The sequence below is a fragment of the Dufourea novaeangliae genome, unplaced genomic scaffold (genome assembly GCF_001272555.1).
Source record: "Dufourea novaeangliae isolate 0120121106 unplaced genomic scaffold, ASM127255v1 scaffold8, whole genome shotgun sequence".
Taxonomy (NCBI): Eukaryota; Metazoa; Arthropoda; class Insecta; order Hymenoptera; family Halictidae; genus Dufourea; species Dufourea novaeangliae.
This window is the reverse complement of record NW_015373923.1, coordinates 11,481,037-11,498,972: the sequence shown is the minus strand read 5'-3', so window position 1 is coordinate 11,498,972 and position 17,936 is coordinate 11,481,037. Positions and strand designations below refer to the sequence as shown.

Genomic DNA, 17,936 nt, shown 5'->3' with positions numbered 1-17,936 from the left:
TATATAAACGTGAAAATTTCATTTCACCAAAATATCTAGAAAATCTAGTTCAAAAAAGGAAAACGAATACTAAAGGAGGAAAAGTAAACTGGCTGAAAATATGTTGGATGAGGTTTTGTAAAAGTGCACAATATACTATTTTATATAAAACATCAATAGAGGACACGGAATTTAAGACTTTAGATTATATGTATATATGTCTTAATGTTTGTGGTGATTGTTACTTAAAAATGATTGAATTTAAATGTGCCTGAGTCGAGTTTATGCAAGGAATTAGTAAAAATATGTAGCACAGTGAGAATTCTTCGGTCGACGTTTGATTGATATTGTTTTTGACAATAACTGTTACAGTACTGAACGAATGTTTATTTTACTACGTTCCGAACGCATGGAACGGAAGTGTGAATCAATGTAAGTTCTTAATATATTCAGGAATGGAGAAGAAGTATTTACGTCAAATTATTTCGGTATCATCGTTATATTTATGTACAAATGAATATTATAAATCATACAATTAGTTGTTTCTATATTCAGTACATGAAAATAATTAACTTCTACAATATTAAAATTAATAGTAAGTTAATTTTTAAACCTCCAGTTGAAGCTTAGGGTCAGGAAAAATTACTGGCTCTGTGTTTCGAGATATGCTCAGAAGGTACAAAAATTTTTACTACAGTTCTGTTTTCGGCAAGATGTGATAATAAAATTTAAGACGTACAATTGGAGGTACATTGACTATTCTCTTCCTTATAAAACTGCTCCTTATGCACAAATAATTCTACATTTATTATAGAGCATCTTTTTCATTAAATACCTTGTCCGCGTTTATTATGTTTACAAGTTGACTTTGCATAAAAAATACTTCTCTTATTGTACATAAGTCTGCGACATACTTGCATCGAAATGTACTTGCAGATAATAACCGTGGAATAATATATTACACCTTTTTACATTAGAGGTACGAGTCAGATGGATTGACTTGTTTTATTAAATTAAGTAACGATTTTATATAAAAATATTATAGAGCGTGTGACATAAATAATTAAGTATATATTTTTTACAAATTATTATATGAAATAGGCATTGTACAAAACGTTATCGCTTTAAATAGTCGTGATATCAATGTGAGGATATAAAATAAATAATAAATAGATTTTAGATTCAATATCGCTCGAGTCATATACACACTGCATGTTACTGTTAGCATATAATAAATAGTAGTCACTCAAATTTCATAATCTTTTTTCAAGGCACCACATTACATTATTACAAGAAGCGTCGCGAGAAGTTTACATTTGTCACAATTACTTCTAAGTTAGAAGTTACTTCTAACGATATTACGTAAACGTAATCAGCAAACATTCGGCAATCCAACTACCCAAACAGGCATGAATGCTTTATTTAATGTATAATATTCGTTTCATAGTGACGCCTTACATACATCGTTTCACGAAATCGTCAGTGTACACATTATGCGTACAATGCTATTCGTATCTTTTAAAAGAAAAACATCTCGATAAAGTTCCGTATTTTCGATAAACTTAACATTTCGACAAAGAAAAATGTTACTACTTATATATCTCATTTCGTTTAACGGACTTCACGAGAAATTCCTAGGAAATATTATACAATCGTCGCCCGCATCTCGTGCGTTTCCATAATCTTTGTCACATTATTAACAGTTATAGAACAAATAATTAAATTTTTCTACTTTGCTAAATAATATCCTTATAGTTTCATGGAAACTGTCGTATACCACAGAGCATAGTAAAGCATCTTCTTTGACGTACTTTTAAGTCGATTTGTTAATACCGCACATGTTGTCTACCCCAATTATTACACATTCAATCCAAAAAGAAGATTTGGGCGAACAATGCTCTGCATTGAATGTATGATACAAATATAAATGTACTTTGAGAACATTTATATACAAACGTACACTGCACGTACACTGGTTCCGTGAGTGAGCATAAAAACATATTTCTGAGTCATAATACTTTTGTTTCTCGATTCAAATAAGCACGTTATATTAATAGCGATGTAAAAGTACCCTGTGAACTCTGATTGTCAGCTCTATGTAGGAAACTTTAGTTTACTTTTTGCCCTATTCAGGATTAGTTTGCAGCTTTCTATACAAAATATGGGCAGTGACGTGTTCCGTTTTCACAATATCCAATGTATTGGATATTAAAGAATCCTGAATATCAAATTCAAGTTTAAACCGTGCAGCAAACTCATCACGAATAGAGTCGTCAGTAATAATATATATATATATATATACTTTGGATGCTCGCACATCGCTACGTGTTACTAAAGAGAAGAGGAAAAACTATAATTCTATCCTAGTCAGCCTTCTGTATGTTCCCGCTTTGCATGGTACTTGAGCAGTAGCTGCCGGTCTTCCCGGTACTTATTATTAGTGTTTGTGTTGGTTAGTGTCTGAATCCGGTTCAGAACTGGAACCGGAAGACTCCCCTGTATTAACGTTCGTACTGCAGCGCGAGCTCCTTCGGCTACTGGAACTCGTGTGCCTGCATTTTTCCCCACGATCCACTGTACCTACAATAATTTCACATAAAAATTAGAACATCTTAAATAACCATAAGTGAATGTATCAATCAAACTTTGTAACGAATGTTTTTCTAGCAAACGGTACTTTAATTATACATTAGAATAGATACTCACTGGTTAACGGTGTATGAACTTCCACCTTTATATTAGCCGTCGCAGTGACCTTGGTCGTGATATGAGATGTTGACGTCACTGGTGATATTCGACTAGACCCACTTGTATCTGATCCGCTACAGTTCTGTTAGTTAAAACAAAAGCACACATGTTAATCATGCTTCAGGGATATGGAACGCATCATTGGCTCAAAGTTATATAATGTAAGCGGTAATAAGAATGTTTTCAGATACAGTAAGACACACCAGTTAACACCCAGGATACGTTTCTAGAATGTAGAGCGCTATACGAAACAGTAAAGGGGCTATCTTTGCACAAACTTAACATGTATGATCTCTCGCACGAACTGTCATCGTTGTTGAAAAATTTTGACGTCGTAGTTGCAAAAGATCTTCATCTATATATTTCGCAATTGTTCTTATAGTAGATACTGATAGATTTCAGGAAACCACAATATTAATCTCATGTTCATTCATGCCTATTTGCCTTAAAACCCACAATTTCATTTTTAAGAAACCTCATTCTCTATGTATTTCAGAGTTCTGACTGTTATTTACGTAGTTCTTAAAATACTCTGGAATATTTCCTTTAATTAATGGAAGCCGAGAAATGGTGAATTTTTTTAGTTGTATTAAAAACGCGTTACAGCGAATCAACGCAAAATGGAGTACAATTAAGCGGGGTCTTACTGTATAAGCAATTAAGGACAGAACGTTGCAGCAACTAATATTAAAAGACACTCTCAATGCAACGAAAGTATATTTAAAAAAAAAATCACTAGGTAACTTCCACAACTTATTGTAAACAATTTATGATTTGCTTCACAACGTACCTGATTACCACATGTCGACGTTGTCTCAACTTTCAATTCTGGCTGCACGATTATACAGGATTCCTGTGTACTGTGCCAGGAATTGGGTTCCTCGGTAATTGTTGTCAGAGAAGGCTCAGCATGTAATCTAGCATTATCGATTTTGTACGATCTTCTGGGCGGCGCTGGGGGCTTCGATCTTCTGACGATTGGTGAGGCAGGTGGAGTCGGTGTTGAAATACGATCCGGGTGATCATTAGGTATCACTTCCGGACACGGGCCGATCAAAGACAATAAAATTGGAAAGAAGAACAATCCGTTCACCAGGCCGATCCCAATTAGACAGAGCAATACCAGGAAAAAGTATCGTACAATGAAGTCGAACTCGGAGAAGGCTAGCATTACGATAGCCAGCAGAGTCGTTAGCGCTCCGTGAATTACGGGTGCATACATGTGTTCTAAGGCTAGCCGGACCCTTCGATCTCTGCTTCCAATACTCGTGATGAAACTCTGCAAAGAAAGAAAATGCAAATAGAATACACATGGGTCAATGGAAGGTAGAATTATAGAAGTAGTCTCATGTGCTTTCACTTCACAGAATGGATTTGAGGACTCTAATTTTACCTAAGAAATGTACTCAAAATAAAACTTATATTTAGTCTTTGCGCTGCTGTTTAATAATTGAATACTATAAAACAGTTTTCTTAACACACTAAACTAAAATCAACTTTTTTATTCTGGATATAAAACTATCAGATCTAGTTTCTGGGTACTCACCAGACAAATATGCACTGTAAAGTGTACAGCTATTCCAACGCTAACGACCAGAAGGACAGCCGGAACAGCGCTCAGCTTTATATCGCAAAGGCCCATAATTCCGAGAAGTTGCAATACAACAGCGGCGAGGGATGTACCAACCAACAAAGCGGCCCACAAGTTTAACAATAGTATTCCAACCACCACGACACTGGCTGTTAGTGCAGCCAGCAAGGCGATACCTAGGCAACTCCTCAAGTCCATATACTGTTCCCAAAATTGAAATGGTATACCGGACGGAAAGTTCGGCAGTCCTCGTTCCTCGAATTTTCTGCACAATTTCCTCACGCTACCGATCAGCTCGGTGATCTCTTGCGTGTCGGTGAGCTTGTGCAAGTAAAATGGCATTTGAGCGTAGGTCAGGGGCATGCTTTTAGGGATTTTCAGCTCGTGATCATTGGTGTAGATCCACTGCCTTGGCTCTGGTCTCAAATTGGCCTGTGAAGCTCCGTAAGCAAGGACATCGTTAGACACCCACGCGCTTAAGTAGTTATAGAAGGCTCGAGGGTTGATGATCCCTTCAGAATCGACGAGTCTAACTTGGATGACCAGTGACTTATCGATGGGATTATCAACGTGACCAGTCTGGACCAAGAGCTTGTAAGCTAAAATGGCCTCGTCGCTGGCGTTCTTGTACCACCTTTCCTGCGTGATACACCCATTGTTGTAATCCTTATCGAACGCGCTTTGCAATCCCTTCAGCCAGTCTCGGAATAAGCTCAACCAAAACTCAGGCAGACCACCATTGTCGTTCTTGATGACATTCTTTATCCTCATAAAAGCATCATGGTACTCGTATAGCAGCTTCTGGTTGGTAGGATACTCGAAGTCCCTCCCGGTAACGGCGTACATGTTATAAAATCCAAAGTGCTTCGCTTGAGCAGCCAAGAAAGCGTGTTCGTTGGATTTCTGCGGGACCAGGTCGGTCAATTCCAGACCATCGTTCACCTTGACGGCCTGCCAGACACAACCGGCTAGTACCGTGATTAATATCATCATACCAAAGACCTTGGTCGCTGGTCTGGTGACGAATGGGGCGTAATGCCTGGCAGCCATTTGAGTCAGAGAGAAGCTAAGACAGTCATCCTGGCTGCAACCGGTTAGGGTATCCTCTTCGCTGCACTGCTTGTCCAAGTCCATATCGATGTTCCCACCGACCCAGGACTCGTTCTGTGCGTTCTGAGAGGTTAGAATTTGAGTGCAGGTCTCGCGACGTTCAGGCGGAATCGCTCTGGTCACCGTCTGCTTCGCTGTGCCGTTAGTCGTCCCGTTCGTATACTTGTTTCTGCTGGTATTGGAAGATGGTAAACAGCAACAAAGTATGTCCGAGCGACCAGAACGACGTCTTCTCAGATCTAGACTGACCATAGCTGGAAAAACCAGCAGCATGGCGGCGAGATTGAATAGTAATTATGCCGAGACGTTGCTGATACCCGCCAGAAGCACCGAAAGACCAGTCCTCTTCAGAACTACTCCCGTCTGTTCTCCACTGGGTACCTCGTTCACTGATAATTCAGCGTAGGTGTGCGTTAATAGGAACATGTCGTGAACACCGAGTCCGAGAGCTAGGAACGGGACTATCTGAGTGGTCGCAGCGTTGAAGGGGATGCCTAGGAGGGCACAGAACCCCAAACCGGCTGCCACGGTAGCGCAGATTAACATCACGCCGGCTATACCGACACCGGCTTGGGAACGAACTGGATCTTTCCATCGAAGTAGGGCTATGCCTGCGTACAGTAGCTGTAACAAAACATACGTAGTTCATAGAATAAAGAATATAATTCATAATAATACGAATTCAACAAATTTTAGAACGGAATGGCTTCTTTCACTTTTCAAACAATGTATTGTTAAAGTATGATGTCTAATAAGAGGAAAAAGAAGTAACTGAGTTTTTTTTATAGCTTTAAATAAAATATGGCAATTGTATAACGTGTGCAAAATAGGGGAATTTTATAATTCTCCAAACAAGTGTCTACTTTAACGATTTTAACATACACAAGTATTGCTTAGAAGTATTTGTGCACACTTGTTAGATTCACTTTACTAAAATTTTTACCAAATGTTTCAAAAGAACTAGTTTTCTCCGCATTATGGACAATAAAATAATCAAAATTTACGATCATTAAGTGAAGATTCCTATAGTGAAATGTAAAATGGACAAGAGTAAACGTTTGTTCCATGGGAGGGCAAATACTCACGAGTGGTAGTGTAAAAGCCTAATAGTGAACAAAAATATTTCTGTGTTAAAAACTGTGAAATATATATTTATTTTGAATAGTATACATAAATCGGAAAATATATTGATTTTGTTAGGTTTGTCAGAAGATTCTGTCGATTTTCCATCCGAGTTTTAATGATAACGTGGGCGATTTCTATCCAGGAGGCATAGAGAAATTGTCAGAAAGATAAAATATCGTTACATAAATTAGTAATCATTGCGTTCCAGATTAATGTTAAATTAAATAAGGTACAAAACCGACAGAGCTTTCGGACAAGACTAATATTAGGTTTCTGCATAAATCCTGTTCCTTACCTTTTCAAAAGACACAAAGGAATAGTATAATGCACATTGAAAAACTGCTCATATGACTACTATTTAGAGAGTATAAAATGCAATTGTTTTTAATAAAATTAACATGTTGATTGCTTAGCTTTTAAACTACACCAGTGTGAGATTCTATTAGAAACACAAATATTTACTTGTTGAATTGTGTACTCATTGTTTGGATCATTATTTTGTTAAAAATCGCAGCTAACAGATTGCAACTATTACTATGTAAAAACTGAATATTTTTTCCAATCCAATCCAATTCTATCCAATGTATCTTCGAAAGGACCAGAGCTTATTCAGCAACCTACTATAACAAAAAGTCGCGTAGTCCACATTACGTGCAAATGAAGATTCGCTAAATCATCGAAAGGTTCTGAGTTTTTGCGACAAGCCAATATAACGAAGTTGCGTTGCCCACATTCCGTGCAAATGATAATTCGCTAAAAACGTTCGAAATCGTTTCTCAAATTACTACTAACCATCAGCGCGCAGCCAATGGCGATCTTCATGACGGGCACCTCGCTGTACTTCCCGAGTATGTCGTTCATCGTTGTCGTGCTGAACGCATACAAATTGTACGGTGCCGAGCCGTTCGCGTCCAGATGTTTTTTCACCTGATTGCTGAACGCCCGTTGCCAGGTCTCGAGCACTTGGGACGCCTTCTCCTGGGACCAGTCGAAATGGTGTACCTTGTAGGTGCCGGCGAAGAAATCGTAAAGCTCTCGTTCGCCCATTAACTGCACAACGGTCTGCAGCGCAGCTGCCCGGGTCAAGTGACCGGTCTTATTGTGCTTAGCGCCGCCGACGAGCAGCTCCTCGGGCCAGTGCATATATTTCGCGGCGAAACCGTAACAGCCACCCGTTAATTCCGCCCCTATGTCCGGTACCTGCCGAAAAGAAACCGTATCGTGTAAGTACCTTGTCGAAACGCTTCCAACATCTTTAACTTAATCGCGATCCGGAATTCCGTGGAATGGTTCAAGCCTGGTAGCCGCGGCGAGTAATTAAATTCTAAAGCAATTTCTACAACAAGCGTGAAAATAAGAACAGCTTGATTGGAAATACAGAGTGTTGTTTGAGATAATAGTCTTTCTGGAGGATGTGTTAGAAAAGATAAAATAGGATAGAGTAAATAATGTCCCATCGACGTAGTATTGAAAACGGATGTTCTGTTAGGCGAATCATCATAGGAATTAACTCCATGATATTCAATATGGCCACCGTATTTCACTGCCGCCAAGCCCAGCTCTTTTGTACGTTTCATTTGTAACTTAATATTCAATAATTCCTTGGGAAATAAACTTTAATTGTATTAAACTACCTGCAGACTTAAGAATAAATGTATAGTGATTATAAATTGAACTGGTTCTTAAAAATCTCCTCTAAAGTGAAAATTCTTTCTGACGTTATGTTATGAAGTGTTATAAAATCAATGCATGTTAGAATCTTAAGTTGCATTGCTCCTGGTCAGTATTTTCAGTCTGAAACGCTAATAAAAGATCATATTACGCTCGTAGGCGATTTGAAGCTGATAATGTCGACAAACATATGACACTGCTCCATCATGTTTTAGAACATCACTTTAAATCTCGTTGCTAGTAACTCTAATGAAATGCGATCCCCCCCCCCGTAACTCAGTCTGCCCCTGTTATTTATTTTGGTATGATATAGGGGACAGATGGACAAGGTTCAAGCAACTAGACGACGGGTCGTTTAAAGCTCCGACTGGTATGCCCCTTTTATAGATCCCTATAAAATCACGTTGTGAGGTCCGCGACACCCTAGGCCACCCTATATGTTGTCTCACTTACGATCGCGTTTTTATCATTTCTACGGGGCAGCAAAGGAACGCCCATTCGAACCCTCTTCCCTTCCAGGATTATTCATTCGACAGGCGAAAGGAGTTCTAACGTGACTTGACAGAGCTTCTAGTTTCGGTCACGCTTCAGAGATTCATAGATAGGCTGCTGCCGGGAGTCTGACCGAAATCAAGCGTCTTCTTCGGTGGATGAATGAAGTGAATTTTGTTTTTAGAATTTGCGGACGAATGGAATTTTTCTTTGGATATTTTCAGGGTCGATTGCATCGAAAATGAATGATTCTTACTCGATCTGTTATTGTTCGTAATTGTTGTAGAAAGGATTATGCATATTTTTGTAAGATCCTTATAGAGTAGTAAGTTGCTAATATGGCGGTAAACAAGTAATTTAATTATTTAAAAATAATTCATAGAATAAACTATAGTTTTCTCGATTTCTATCAGACTGAATCGTAAATAACTTCCATTTGTTTTTTTTTTAATTTGTGGCTGTTCGGAATAGTGGATAATTAAATTTGATTTACTACACTGTCTCTATGATAATTAAACACAGTAGTTATTTATCAACTGAAGTATTATAAGTATTATAAAGGAAATAGAATATATAGCATTTAAGATTTCAATTTATAACCTCGATTCGTATTAACTACACGATACCGAGAATCATAGGAAAGCTACTTCAGGAAATCATTCAATCTTTTCAATATTTGGTAATTTTACGGTTCATTTTTCGAAGTTTTTAACTAAAGTTGCTTGTGAAATGAGAATCTCGTCGAATATTACATTACTTTCATAACGTAATGTATCAATAACACTACGTGTTATAATATAAATAAGAAATATCGAAATAATTAAAATGAGATTTAATATAACACTTCCTTGTAACACTAATATAACTAAAAATGTATTAAATATTTGAAGCATCCTGTATCATTTCTATACTGGAAATTATTCTCGAAATATATATTATTTGAAATATATACTTTATAAATACATGAATCTTTTTTATTAAATTACATATTATATATGTATACTGACACACACACAGTCTATCATACATGCAACAAGTTAATATCGATTTTTTTTGTATAGAAATAAGTTGGGGCCACCCTTTCCAAAAATACATTTCACAGACATTTCTAAATTTTAAATGATCATAATAGTAAGCTAAATTCGGCGGGATAAGAGAGCGGAAACAAAATGGAAGTGCAAAAACCATGGGGGTAAAGGTACGGTGGGCTCGTTGATCGCATACTAACGAGGTAGTATTAATTGCCAGCGATTAAATCGTCGGGCATTGCATAATAATTAAGCAAATAACCGAGTCACGGCCGAAGAAATTGGGAAGCGCGTGCATTCACGTACATATTCACCGAGAACTTCTAACTTTCCGAGTTTAAGTTCCGTACATACTATATGTAGCAGCACATATTACAGACGATTATTTTTATACATACACAGCAAGACCCAAAAATTTCCTGTTTGACTCACTAAAGAAACATTTCGAAAACTATTCTTATTTCTCATAACTGGATTAATATTAATGTTTCATATTAATATATTATTTAATAAACATTATATTAATAGTAACTATTAATATTAATTAAATTGTGAAAAATAAGAATAGTTTTCAAAATTTTTCTTAATATTGTTTAATAAATATTACATTAATATTAATATAATATTATATTATTAGATAAGTATTATCGATAGGAGAATATTAACAAGCCTACAGAAAGCTATTCAATTCGACAAATAGCAGCAGAAGTGCGATAGTCTTATTGAAGAATAGTAACATTCTACTATCGATAATCCACAATGTCGGGATACTTATGGACGGCGGTGTAGTTTTCACAGTCGGCTGGCGATAAGAAAAATCGTTTAACCCTTAACTGGTAAGGTGGGGTCTGAGGAACCCCGTGAATACTTTTAGAATATTTTAATTTTATTCAATAGTCACTACAAATAGACACTTGTTTACTTCGATGTTTTTTTACATGAGAATGCAAAACAAGTATGAGTTGTACAACAAGTAATGATTTCCACCTTATCAGTTAAGGGTTAAAGTCGATCGCTGGGCTCCGCATTTAAGTGGTAAATTACACGACGTTCTGCTGTGCTTGTACACGCTGTTTTACTCCTGGGCGGTGGCGCAATTATCGCGGATAATTATACCCAGCCTGGAGAGTCCGAAATTTTTCACCGATTCCCAGGAAAGAATTCCAGTTTAACGCGATTCCACTCTCCGATAAACGGGGCGTCCTTTGATTCACGGCGCATTCGCGACGCGACACCCGCATGCCAACCCAGCCTGCGTGCAGCAATACCGGCCACCCACCGTGAGTATCAGCCCTAAGTATCAATACGCGTGGTCACATTCATGTCACGACATCTTTCTCAATGATGTTCAACCTTCATTCGGCAGATGCCGGGTCCGACTGGACCCAGTCACTGTGTACAATAAAATCTTAATTACCTAAATCAATCGGAGGACGTGAACGAGCGAATGACTTTTGTATAATGTAAGTATTAAATATTTGAGATGTAAGAATGAAATAACAACATGAATGGTGTAGCAACATTAAAAAAAATTCGGTTAAAGACTTATGAATTGTAATAGTGTAACTAATGTAGGTACATTGAGTAAAGTTGTATTTCGTTTGGGATTTGACGTGGCATATGGTTTTGCATGATGTATTAGATATTTGGTTAGATTTTCATTTACTTCATTATTTTCGTAAAAAATTGCCAGATAACTTTTATATTTAGGCTCCAAAGTGGGCTATCCCCTTAAGTTCTTCACCGATTAACATCCAGTAAAATTATATGAAACTTCATGATTCGATATAAAAATTTGAAAAAACATTGAAGTCACTCTATCGACTGATTTATTTTACATGTTGTTACACCATTTAAATGTACACTTAGGAGCAAACTCGGCTTCAAAAGTGACGTAGGGAAGGACCTCCAGCCATTTGGTTTCGCGAATTATTGAATTGTATATCAAATTAACATTCAATTTAATATTTATTTCAATACTTGGAATAAATTTACCAAGTGGTAGAAGGTTTCCCTACGCCACTTTTTCCCCTATCGGAAGCCGAGTTTGCATACTGTTCTATCTAAAATTGAAATTGTTTGCAAGAAGTAGGCGTTCAAAGGAAATTATAGAATATCATATCACTTCAGATCAAGATCTATTTCTCCTGGCTAGCTTCTATTAAAGTACAACTGTTTTTGGTACAATCAGAAATTAATACTGCAATTTTCCTGTTTCTGGAATTCAATACTCTCTACAAAACCCTACAATATTTTTAAAATATTTAACGAAAGATCTGCAGGTGCAATCTAACATTTTTATTAAAATTCTGATAATTTTTTAATCGATGAATCAAATAGATGTCACAACGTATGTATAAATAGTAATGGTTCATATATTTTTATTTCATAAATGTTGTGTGTTCTGTTATTCTAGCGTTTCAGAAAACGTATAAAACCAATATTACCGGTTACGATCTGTAATAGTCCGATGTTAGCGGATGTCGGGGCCAGCATACCAGATGAAAAGCTTCGCGGTGATCACGATTCTGTCTGTGATTCGGACGCGAGACGTGTTGCACGTGGAGTTCGCCTTATGTAATTCCACGAACGGACACTATGCGTGCCACAAAACGTCAACGCACTACTGGCACCGTTTTCTTGTTTTTCGCCGCGTGTTCGACTAGAGCCGCCAACCGGTACTCGTGTTATATTCCGGTCGAATCACCCGACCCCCTCGCACCTGCACGTTTCTCTGTTTTTTCTTTATTACTACATGCAGTTCTTTTTACATCATTACTACCCATATCCTAACGAAAAAACAGTCTTATAATATCTTCATGAAAAGAGATAATAGTATATTTTTCGTGCATTTTTTTTTAATGGAACAAGACACGCAAAGGTATTTGAATTATATATTCTGACATTTTCACACATTTTAACAAATTTTAAAGGAACCTAATTCGCGATCGTTTGAGTGTGTATTAAGAAGTCTGGTTTGAGTTTTCAGTTTAACCCTTTCGAGACGAACTTTTTTTAACGATAAACTCAATAATACTATGGTACGGATTATAATACATTCAGGTATTTAGAAAACAACAATAGGTTAAGCATCGTTTTAAAAATGGGATATATCCATTAGTTCTTCACAATGGGATCATATGTCCTAATAGGTTACAATTAATGGTGACAGAAGAAATTATAACAAACTGGGAAATAAGTTTGTTCATCGAAATGTCTTCCAAAGTGGTTAACACAGTCAAATAGTTGATAGAATCTCGCAATTAATTATAATATTATGAATGGTAAGGCGTAAAACTTTTAGTACAGAGTCCAAGTTACAGCTTGAACATACAGTTCTACTCTGTGTTTCCATCTTCGTTGCTGATTATCTAATGCCGCGTACCCATCTGAGCATGCGGCCCGAATGAGCAAGGCATAAGTGGCGGACGCACGCCGAAGAAGCGACTGTGCGCTGAAGTGGATGGCGAAGCGAACAAAAACATCATTCGGCCGAGCTGTTCGCCCGATCCAGTGGTTGTCGGTACATCAAAGTGAGCACGCCACAGAATGTGTTAGGTCTGTGAAGCTAGCATCCCCAAATGCAAAATTTTATGAAAAACAAACAGTATTCGTTTGTCCACATTTGTCCACCTCAAATTCTCGTTTGTCCACCTAGCAGAATCGAATTATTAACAAAAAAAAAAAAACAGAAATAATGAAATATGATCATTCTGAGCATTTGTTATTTCATTTTCTCTAAAGTAGGTATTGGAATTGTTTGTCCACGATATGTCCACGTTTGTCCACCCCAATAAAATTTTATTGGACAAATATGTGGACAAATCGTGGACAAACGAAAACTGTATGTTTTTCATAAAATTTTGCATTTGGGGGAGCTGACTTTACAGATCTGAATGCTTTGGCTTCCGACAAGCCATGGGTAGAGATATTGTACTTACAAGGGAAGGATCCCAATTGTACCACCTCGATTTTATCGATATTTTGTAGGATGATAGAAAAGGGTAAACCAAGCAGTGAATGACCGAATTGTTGCATTAATGGACGTTTGAGATTAATACTTAAATGTATTTATTTATAACAACAAAACAAGTATTGAAATTACAATTACATATATTTTTCTTGAAATTTTTATAAAAATAATTACTTATTCTTATAGTAATTTTTAGAAAAACTATTTATAAAGTGCAAAACGTGTGAAAGTCCAGTACATTATTGCTACATTTCCAAAATATATTTAATAAGAATTGTACTTACTAATGTTTACTTAATACGCTGAATTAAAAATATGGGATATAAAGGTGGAACTACACTTCATTTATAAACATTAGATACTTTTTAAATTTATAGTTTACATTTCTTGTTTAATGGTCATTCACTGGTAAGCAGTCAATTTCTGGTTGCTTTACTCTGCATATTTCTAATGATAGTGTGATATATGTATATTAACCGTAGTTACTTGATAGTTTTGAAAGTATAATTAATTCAAGTTACATACCTAGTTATATATGTACTATGAGTATATATGTCTGTTTCTGAAAATCCGCGATGGTAAAATGACTTGTTGCGTGAATAATTAATTACTACAGAAAAATAAATTTACTTTTTTCATCTTCTTCATAAATTTTATTTATAAAAATAAATAACTAGATTTGCGAGCAGATATCTCAGCAGATATTTTAAAAGTTGTCTTGGGACGTATTATCTTGCCAGTCTCTAGAGGGTTAAAATGGCGAAACGCAAGGTATTCAGTACCATCTAAACAAACTATCCAAACAAACAGAACAAATGCAAAAGAAAATTGAAAAGTATAAAATTTATACATTAACGTTATGGATTTAGAATATTCAAATATCTAGATGGAATTATTGAGTGTCTTTGGAATCACAGATAAGTTTTTTGAGGAAATTCTTACTTTACAAGTATTTCTCGTAATTATGCCACATTCAAACGAGGTTTCCGTTTAAAAAATATGACACAAACGATTGGGTTCCGAAGGATAGAATAATAGTCGTTAAATTACGTGTACCGACTAATTATAATTTAGTACGTCTGATTGCTCGGTGGTGGTTCGATCTTCTGGGATCGCCGACGATGGCTTGTTAGGCGATCCAAGGATCCAGTTTTCTGAGGGTTGGCCTGCCTGGTCCGCGGTCTTTCAAAGATTCCTGCTTTTCACGAGTGCTTAATGGAATTATTATCCGATCCATGCCGTTCGCATAATTAACGAAGGCTGGTATAAAAGCCGGGGAGATCGATAAAATCATTGATGTAGAGATACGTGATCTTCGACTGAACGGAAGCTGCGGTTGGGGAAATTCGGTGACTCAGGAAGCAGTTACTGCTGCACCCTCGATCACTGGACACCATCAACATGAATGTTTAAAGATTTTATTTCAGCGGATAATGTCTTTATTATTATTTTCATTTATGTTAACACTTACAATTATTAACAGTTATATCGTATTATTTGTTTTGCACAATAATTTCATAGGAAGTGATAACTAAAAGACGTTGAGATCGATGGAAAATATACATATTACATATAGCGTCACACCATAATCGATATGATCCTGTAGTGGACAGACACTTTATCAGCCGTATTTAGTCTTCATTCGGGTAGATGTCACTATTTTGTTAACTAAATAACCAGAATTAAAAGAAGTAAAATATCTTAGAATTCTTAATTTCCGTTATTGTGTACTGAGAGTCTCTGAGGCTCTTCTCCATTCTATCCTGATGAAGGTTACAAGAATCCGTGCTCTACGTATTTTATTGATTCCTACGACGACGAAACGTCGTATTATATTACTTTTTAAATTTACTCTTATTAAAAATTAATATTAATTGTTTTTAATCGTATGAAAAATATCGTATCGTATGTTTTTGACCTATTTTTCAGAACTATTATTTCTTTTCGCCTTGTACCACGAATTCGACGATACGTTATATGGGAGAGTCTCTAAGAAGGGAAACACCTCAACTTGTCTTCAACTGGTTTTTGCACTGTATCTACGTCTGTTGCAAGGCTATTAAGACGTAGACATTCAATAATTTTGCGAGATATAAATGATTAATGTCATGTGCCAAGGTGATGTAGGTACTATCTATAATAATTTAATCGAATAAAACAACGATAACATAGAGGGTTAAGTGAGTTACTAATACGAGTAAAGTGGTATTCTGAATTCGAGACGTCGTAATTCATAGAATGTGTTTTTCTTTCAACTGACTTTATTCGCTGTTCCGCAAACGATATACACTGAATGATAATGGCAGTCTATCACCGTGATTACTTCAATGATTTATATCTCTGAAATCACTGAATATCTATACTTAACATTCTATGAATAGCAACAGAGGCAAGTACGTTATCATCCCACGAACGTCTCTTTTTAGGATACCATTTTCATTTGCACCTATTATATTTAATATTAACAAATAGTTATATAATAAGTATCTAACATTTAGCTTTCGCTACATTAAGCGACAAGCACTGCAAGAGTCACGTGTGTCTTGTTATTTGGATTTATGTTGTTTGTGTCCTTGGAGTTCGAAGTTACATTAAATCTAAAAGGTGTTTGCGTTTCAGCCTTCTATGTAGTAATGCTGTTGTAGCAATTTACCGCTAAGGGATTGCTGTGAAATTCAACTCTGGTCTCGTGTTTCTTTTGTGAATCGTGTAATTGCTTCCTGTGTAGTGCGTCTATGATTGTACGAAGAATTTGGGCTTATAGGCTTCCTATTTTTTGTATACTCGATTTGGCTGCCATTCCCCAAAGCTGGATTCCATAGGTACATATTAGTTTTATTACACATTTTTGTATACTACAGCACTGAACATTAAATATTTCATAACTAATGGCCATATGCAGCTGAAACAAATATAATTTGCTTCAGAATTCTAAGCTTTATCACCGTTCTAAATCTCATTAAAAAGTCAGCATAACACCTGAAGATATCTCCTTGTGAGTGCCGAGGTGCCTACGGACAGTCATCGAGGATTTACTGCAATACCTTCGTACATCAAAATACAGAAGTGGACAAACTAGCTGCTTACCTTGTAAGTGTAACACACTTAACTGACCAAGACTGTGCTCGTCAACCTAGCATAATTTTATTCTATAATGCGACAAGAAACCCGATTTACCCAAGGTCTGACTATACCCTATACTTATCAAGGCCCAGATTGAACATCGGAAATGCTTATTAGGAGCGTACACCGTTAATCGTCATAGCTTCGTAACTTTCCAGTCCCAGTTACAACCTCACCGAGTAAAAATCTAAATTACCCGCTCCAACCCTAATCACACGCGAACAGTCGGTGTACGCGGGATACATTCAGTGATCTCCTGCGTCAACGGTCTTCGGCTCTATGCCCGCAGCTACGCCCTCGAAATGTTCCGAGGCATTGAGGCACTGACTGCACCACGTGGCCATAAAGTGTAATTACCTTAGGTACCACGGCGAGCGAACACACTGTATGGAAATAGAAGTAGAAATAAGAGGCTAAGGTCCACGAAGAGTGAAGAACGCGAGGCGCGTTGTAACGAGAAAGGTGGAGCACGGAGGAGTAGGAACCAAAAGGGGCAGAAAGAGAGGGATGTATTTTCGCATCCTTCTCCGCCCTTTCGAGGATCGGACGCTATAAATCAACGCTTTCAATTATGCGAAATTAATTGACCGCGCCTTGTATCTTCCCCCTGCAATCTGCCTATATCTCTCTCTCTCTGTCGTTCCTCCGTTGGCTCTTTCGCTTCTTTTTCGTAGAGTTGCGTGTATGCACGTGAGTGGCCCACGGTATCGTGTGCGAAAGGATGTTATGCGCATCTTTGTGCATAAGTTTCATTGTACCTGTACTGAACCCCCGTTCACCTTTTGTCTGCGGTTATTTTTTTTTACCGAACGAATGAAGAGGTAAATTTTGTAAACGCACTCGAAGGAGGGCGGCACGGTAATAAACGGGATTGATGGAGTCGTATCTGCGGTGGTTGCGCGCGTAATAATGTAGTTTTAGCGAGGTGAGGCATTTCGAGGATAAAATATCGCTTGTTCGAATGCAATAGTAAAGAAGATGATTTGAGCCTGTGCAGGCATATAGGGTACGACACTTGGAAATCGAATAAATACAGCGTACGAGTAATTAAACGTTAATTTTTTAGTAGTTCCCGTGGTTTTAACGCTTGTGTAGA

At 37.0% G+C, this 17,936-nt stretch overlaps 1 protein-coding gene across 1 annotated transcript in view; it reads right to left on the bottom strand.

Annotated features, from left to right (window-relative positions):
* Window positions 1–2,416: 2,416 nt before the first annotated feature.
* LOC107194629 (protein patched) overlaps window positions 2,417–17,936 on the bottom strand; it is a 78,755-nt gene continuing 63,235 nt past the window's right edge. The window contains 5 exon segments of the mRNA XM_015584276.1: window positions 2,417–2,559; window positions 2,686–2,809; window positions 3,518–4,006; window positions 4,274–6,052; window positions 7,346–7,753. Coding sequence (XP_015439762.1) covers window positions 2,417–2,559; window positions 2,686–2,809; window positions 3,518–4,006; window positions 4,274–6,052; window positions 7,346–7,753 — 2,943 coding nt within the window.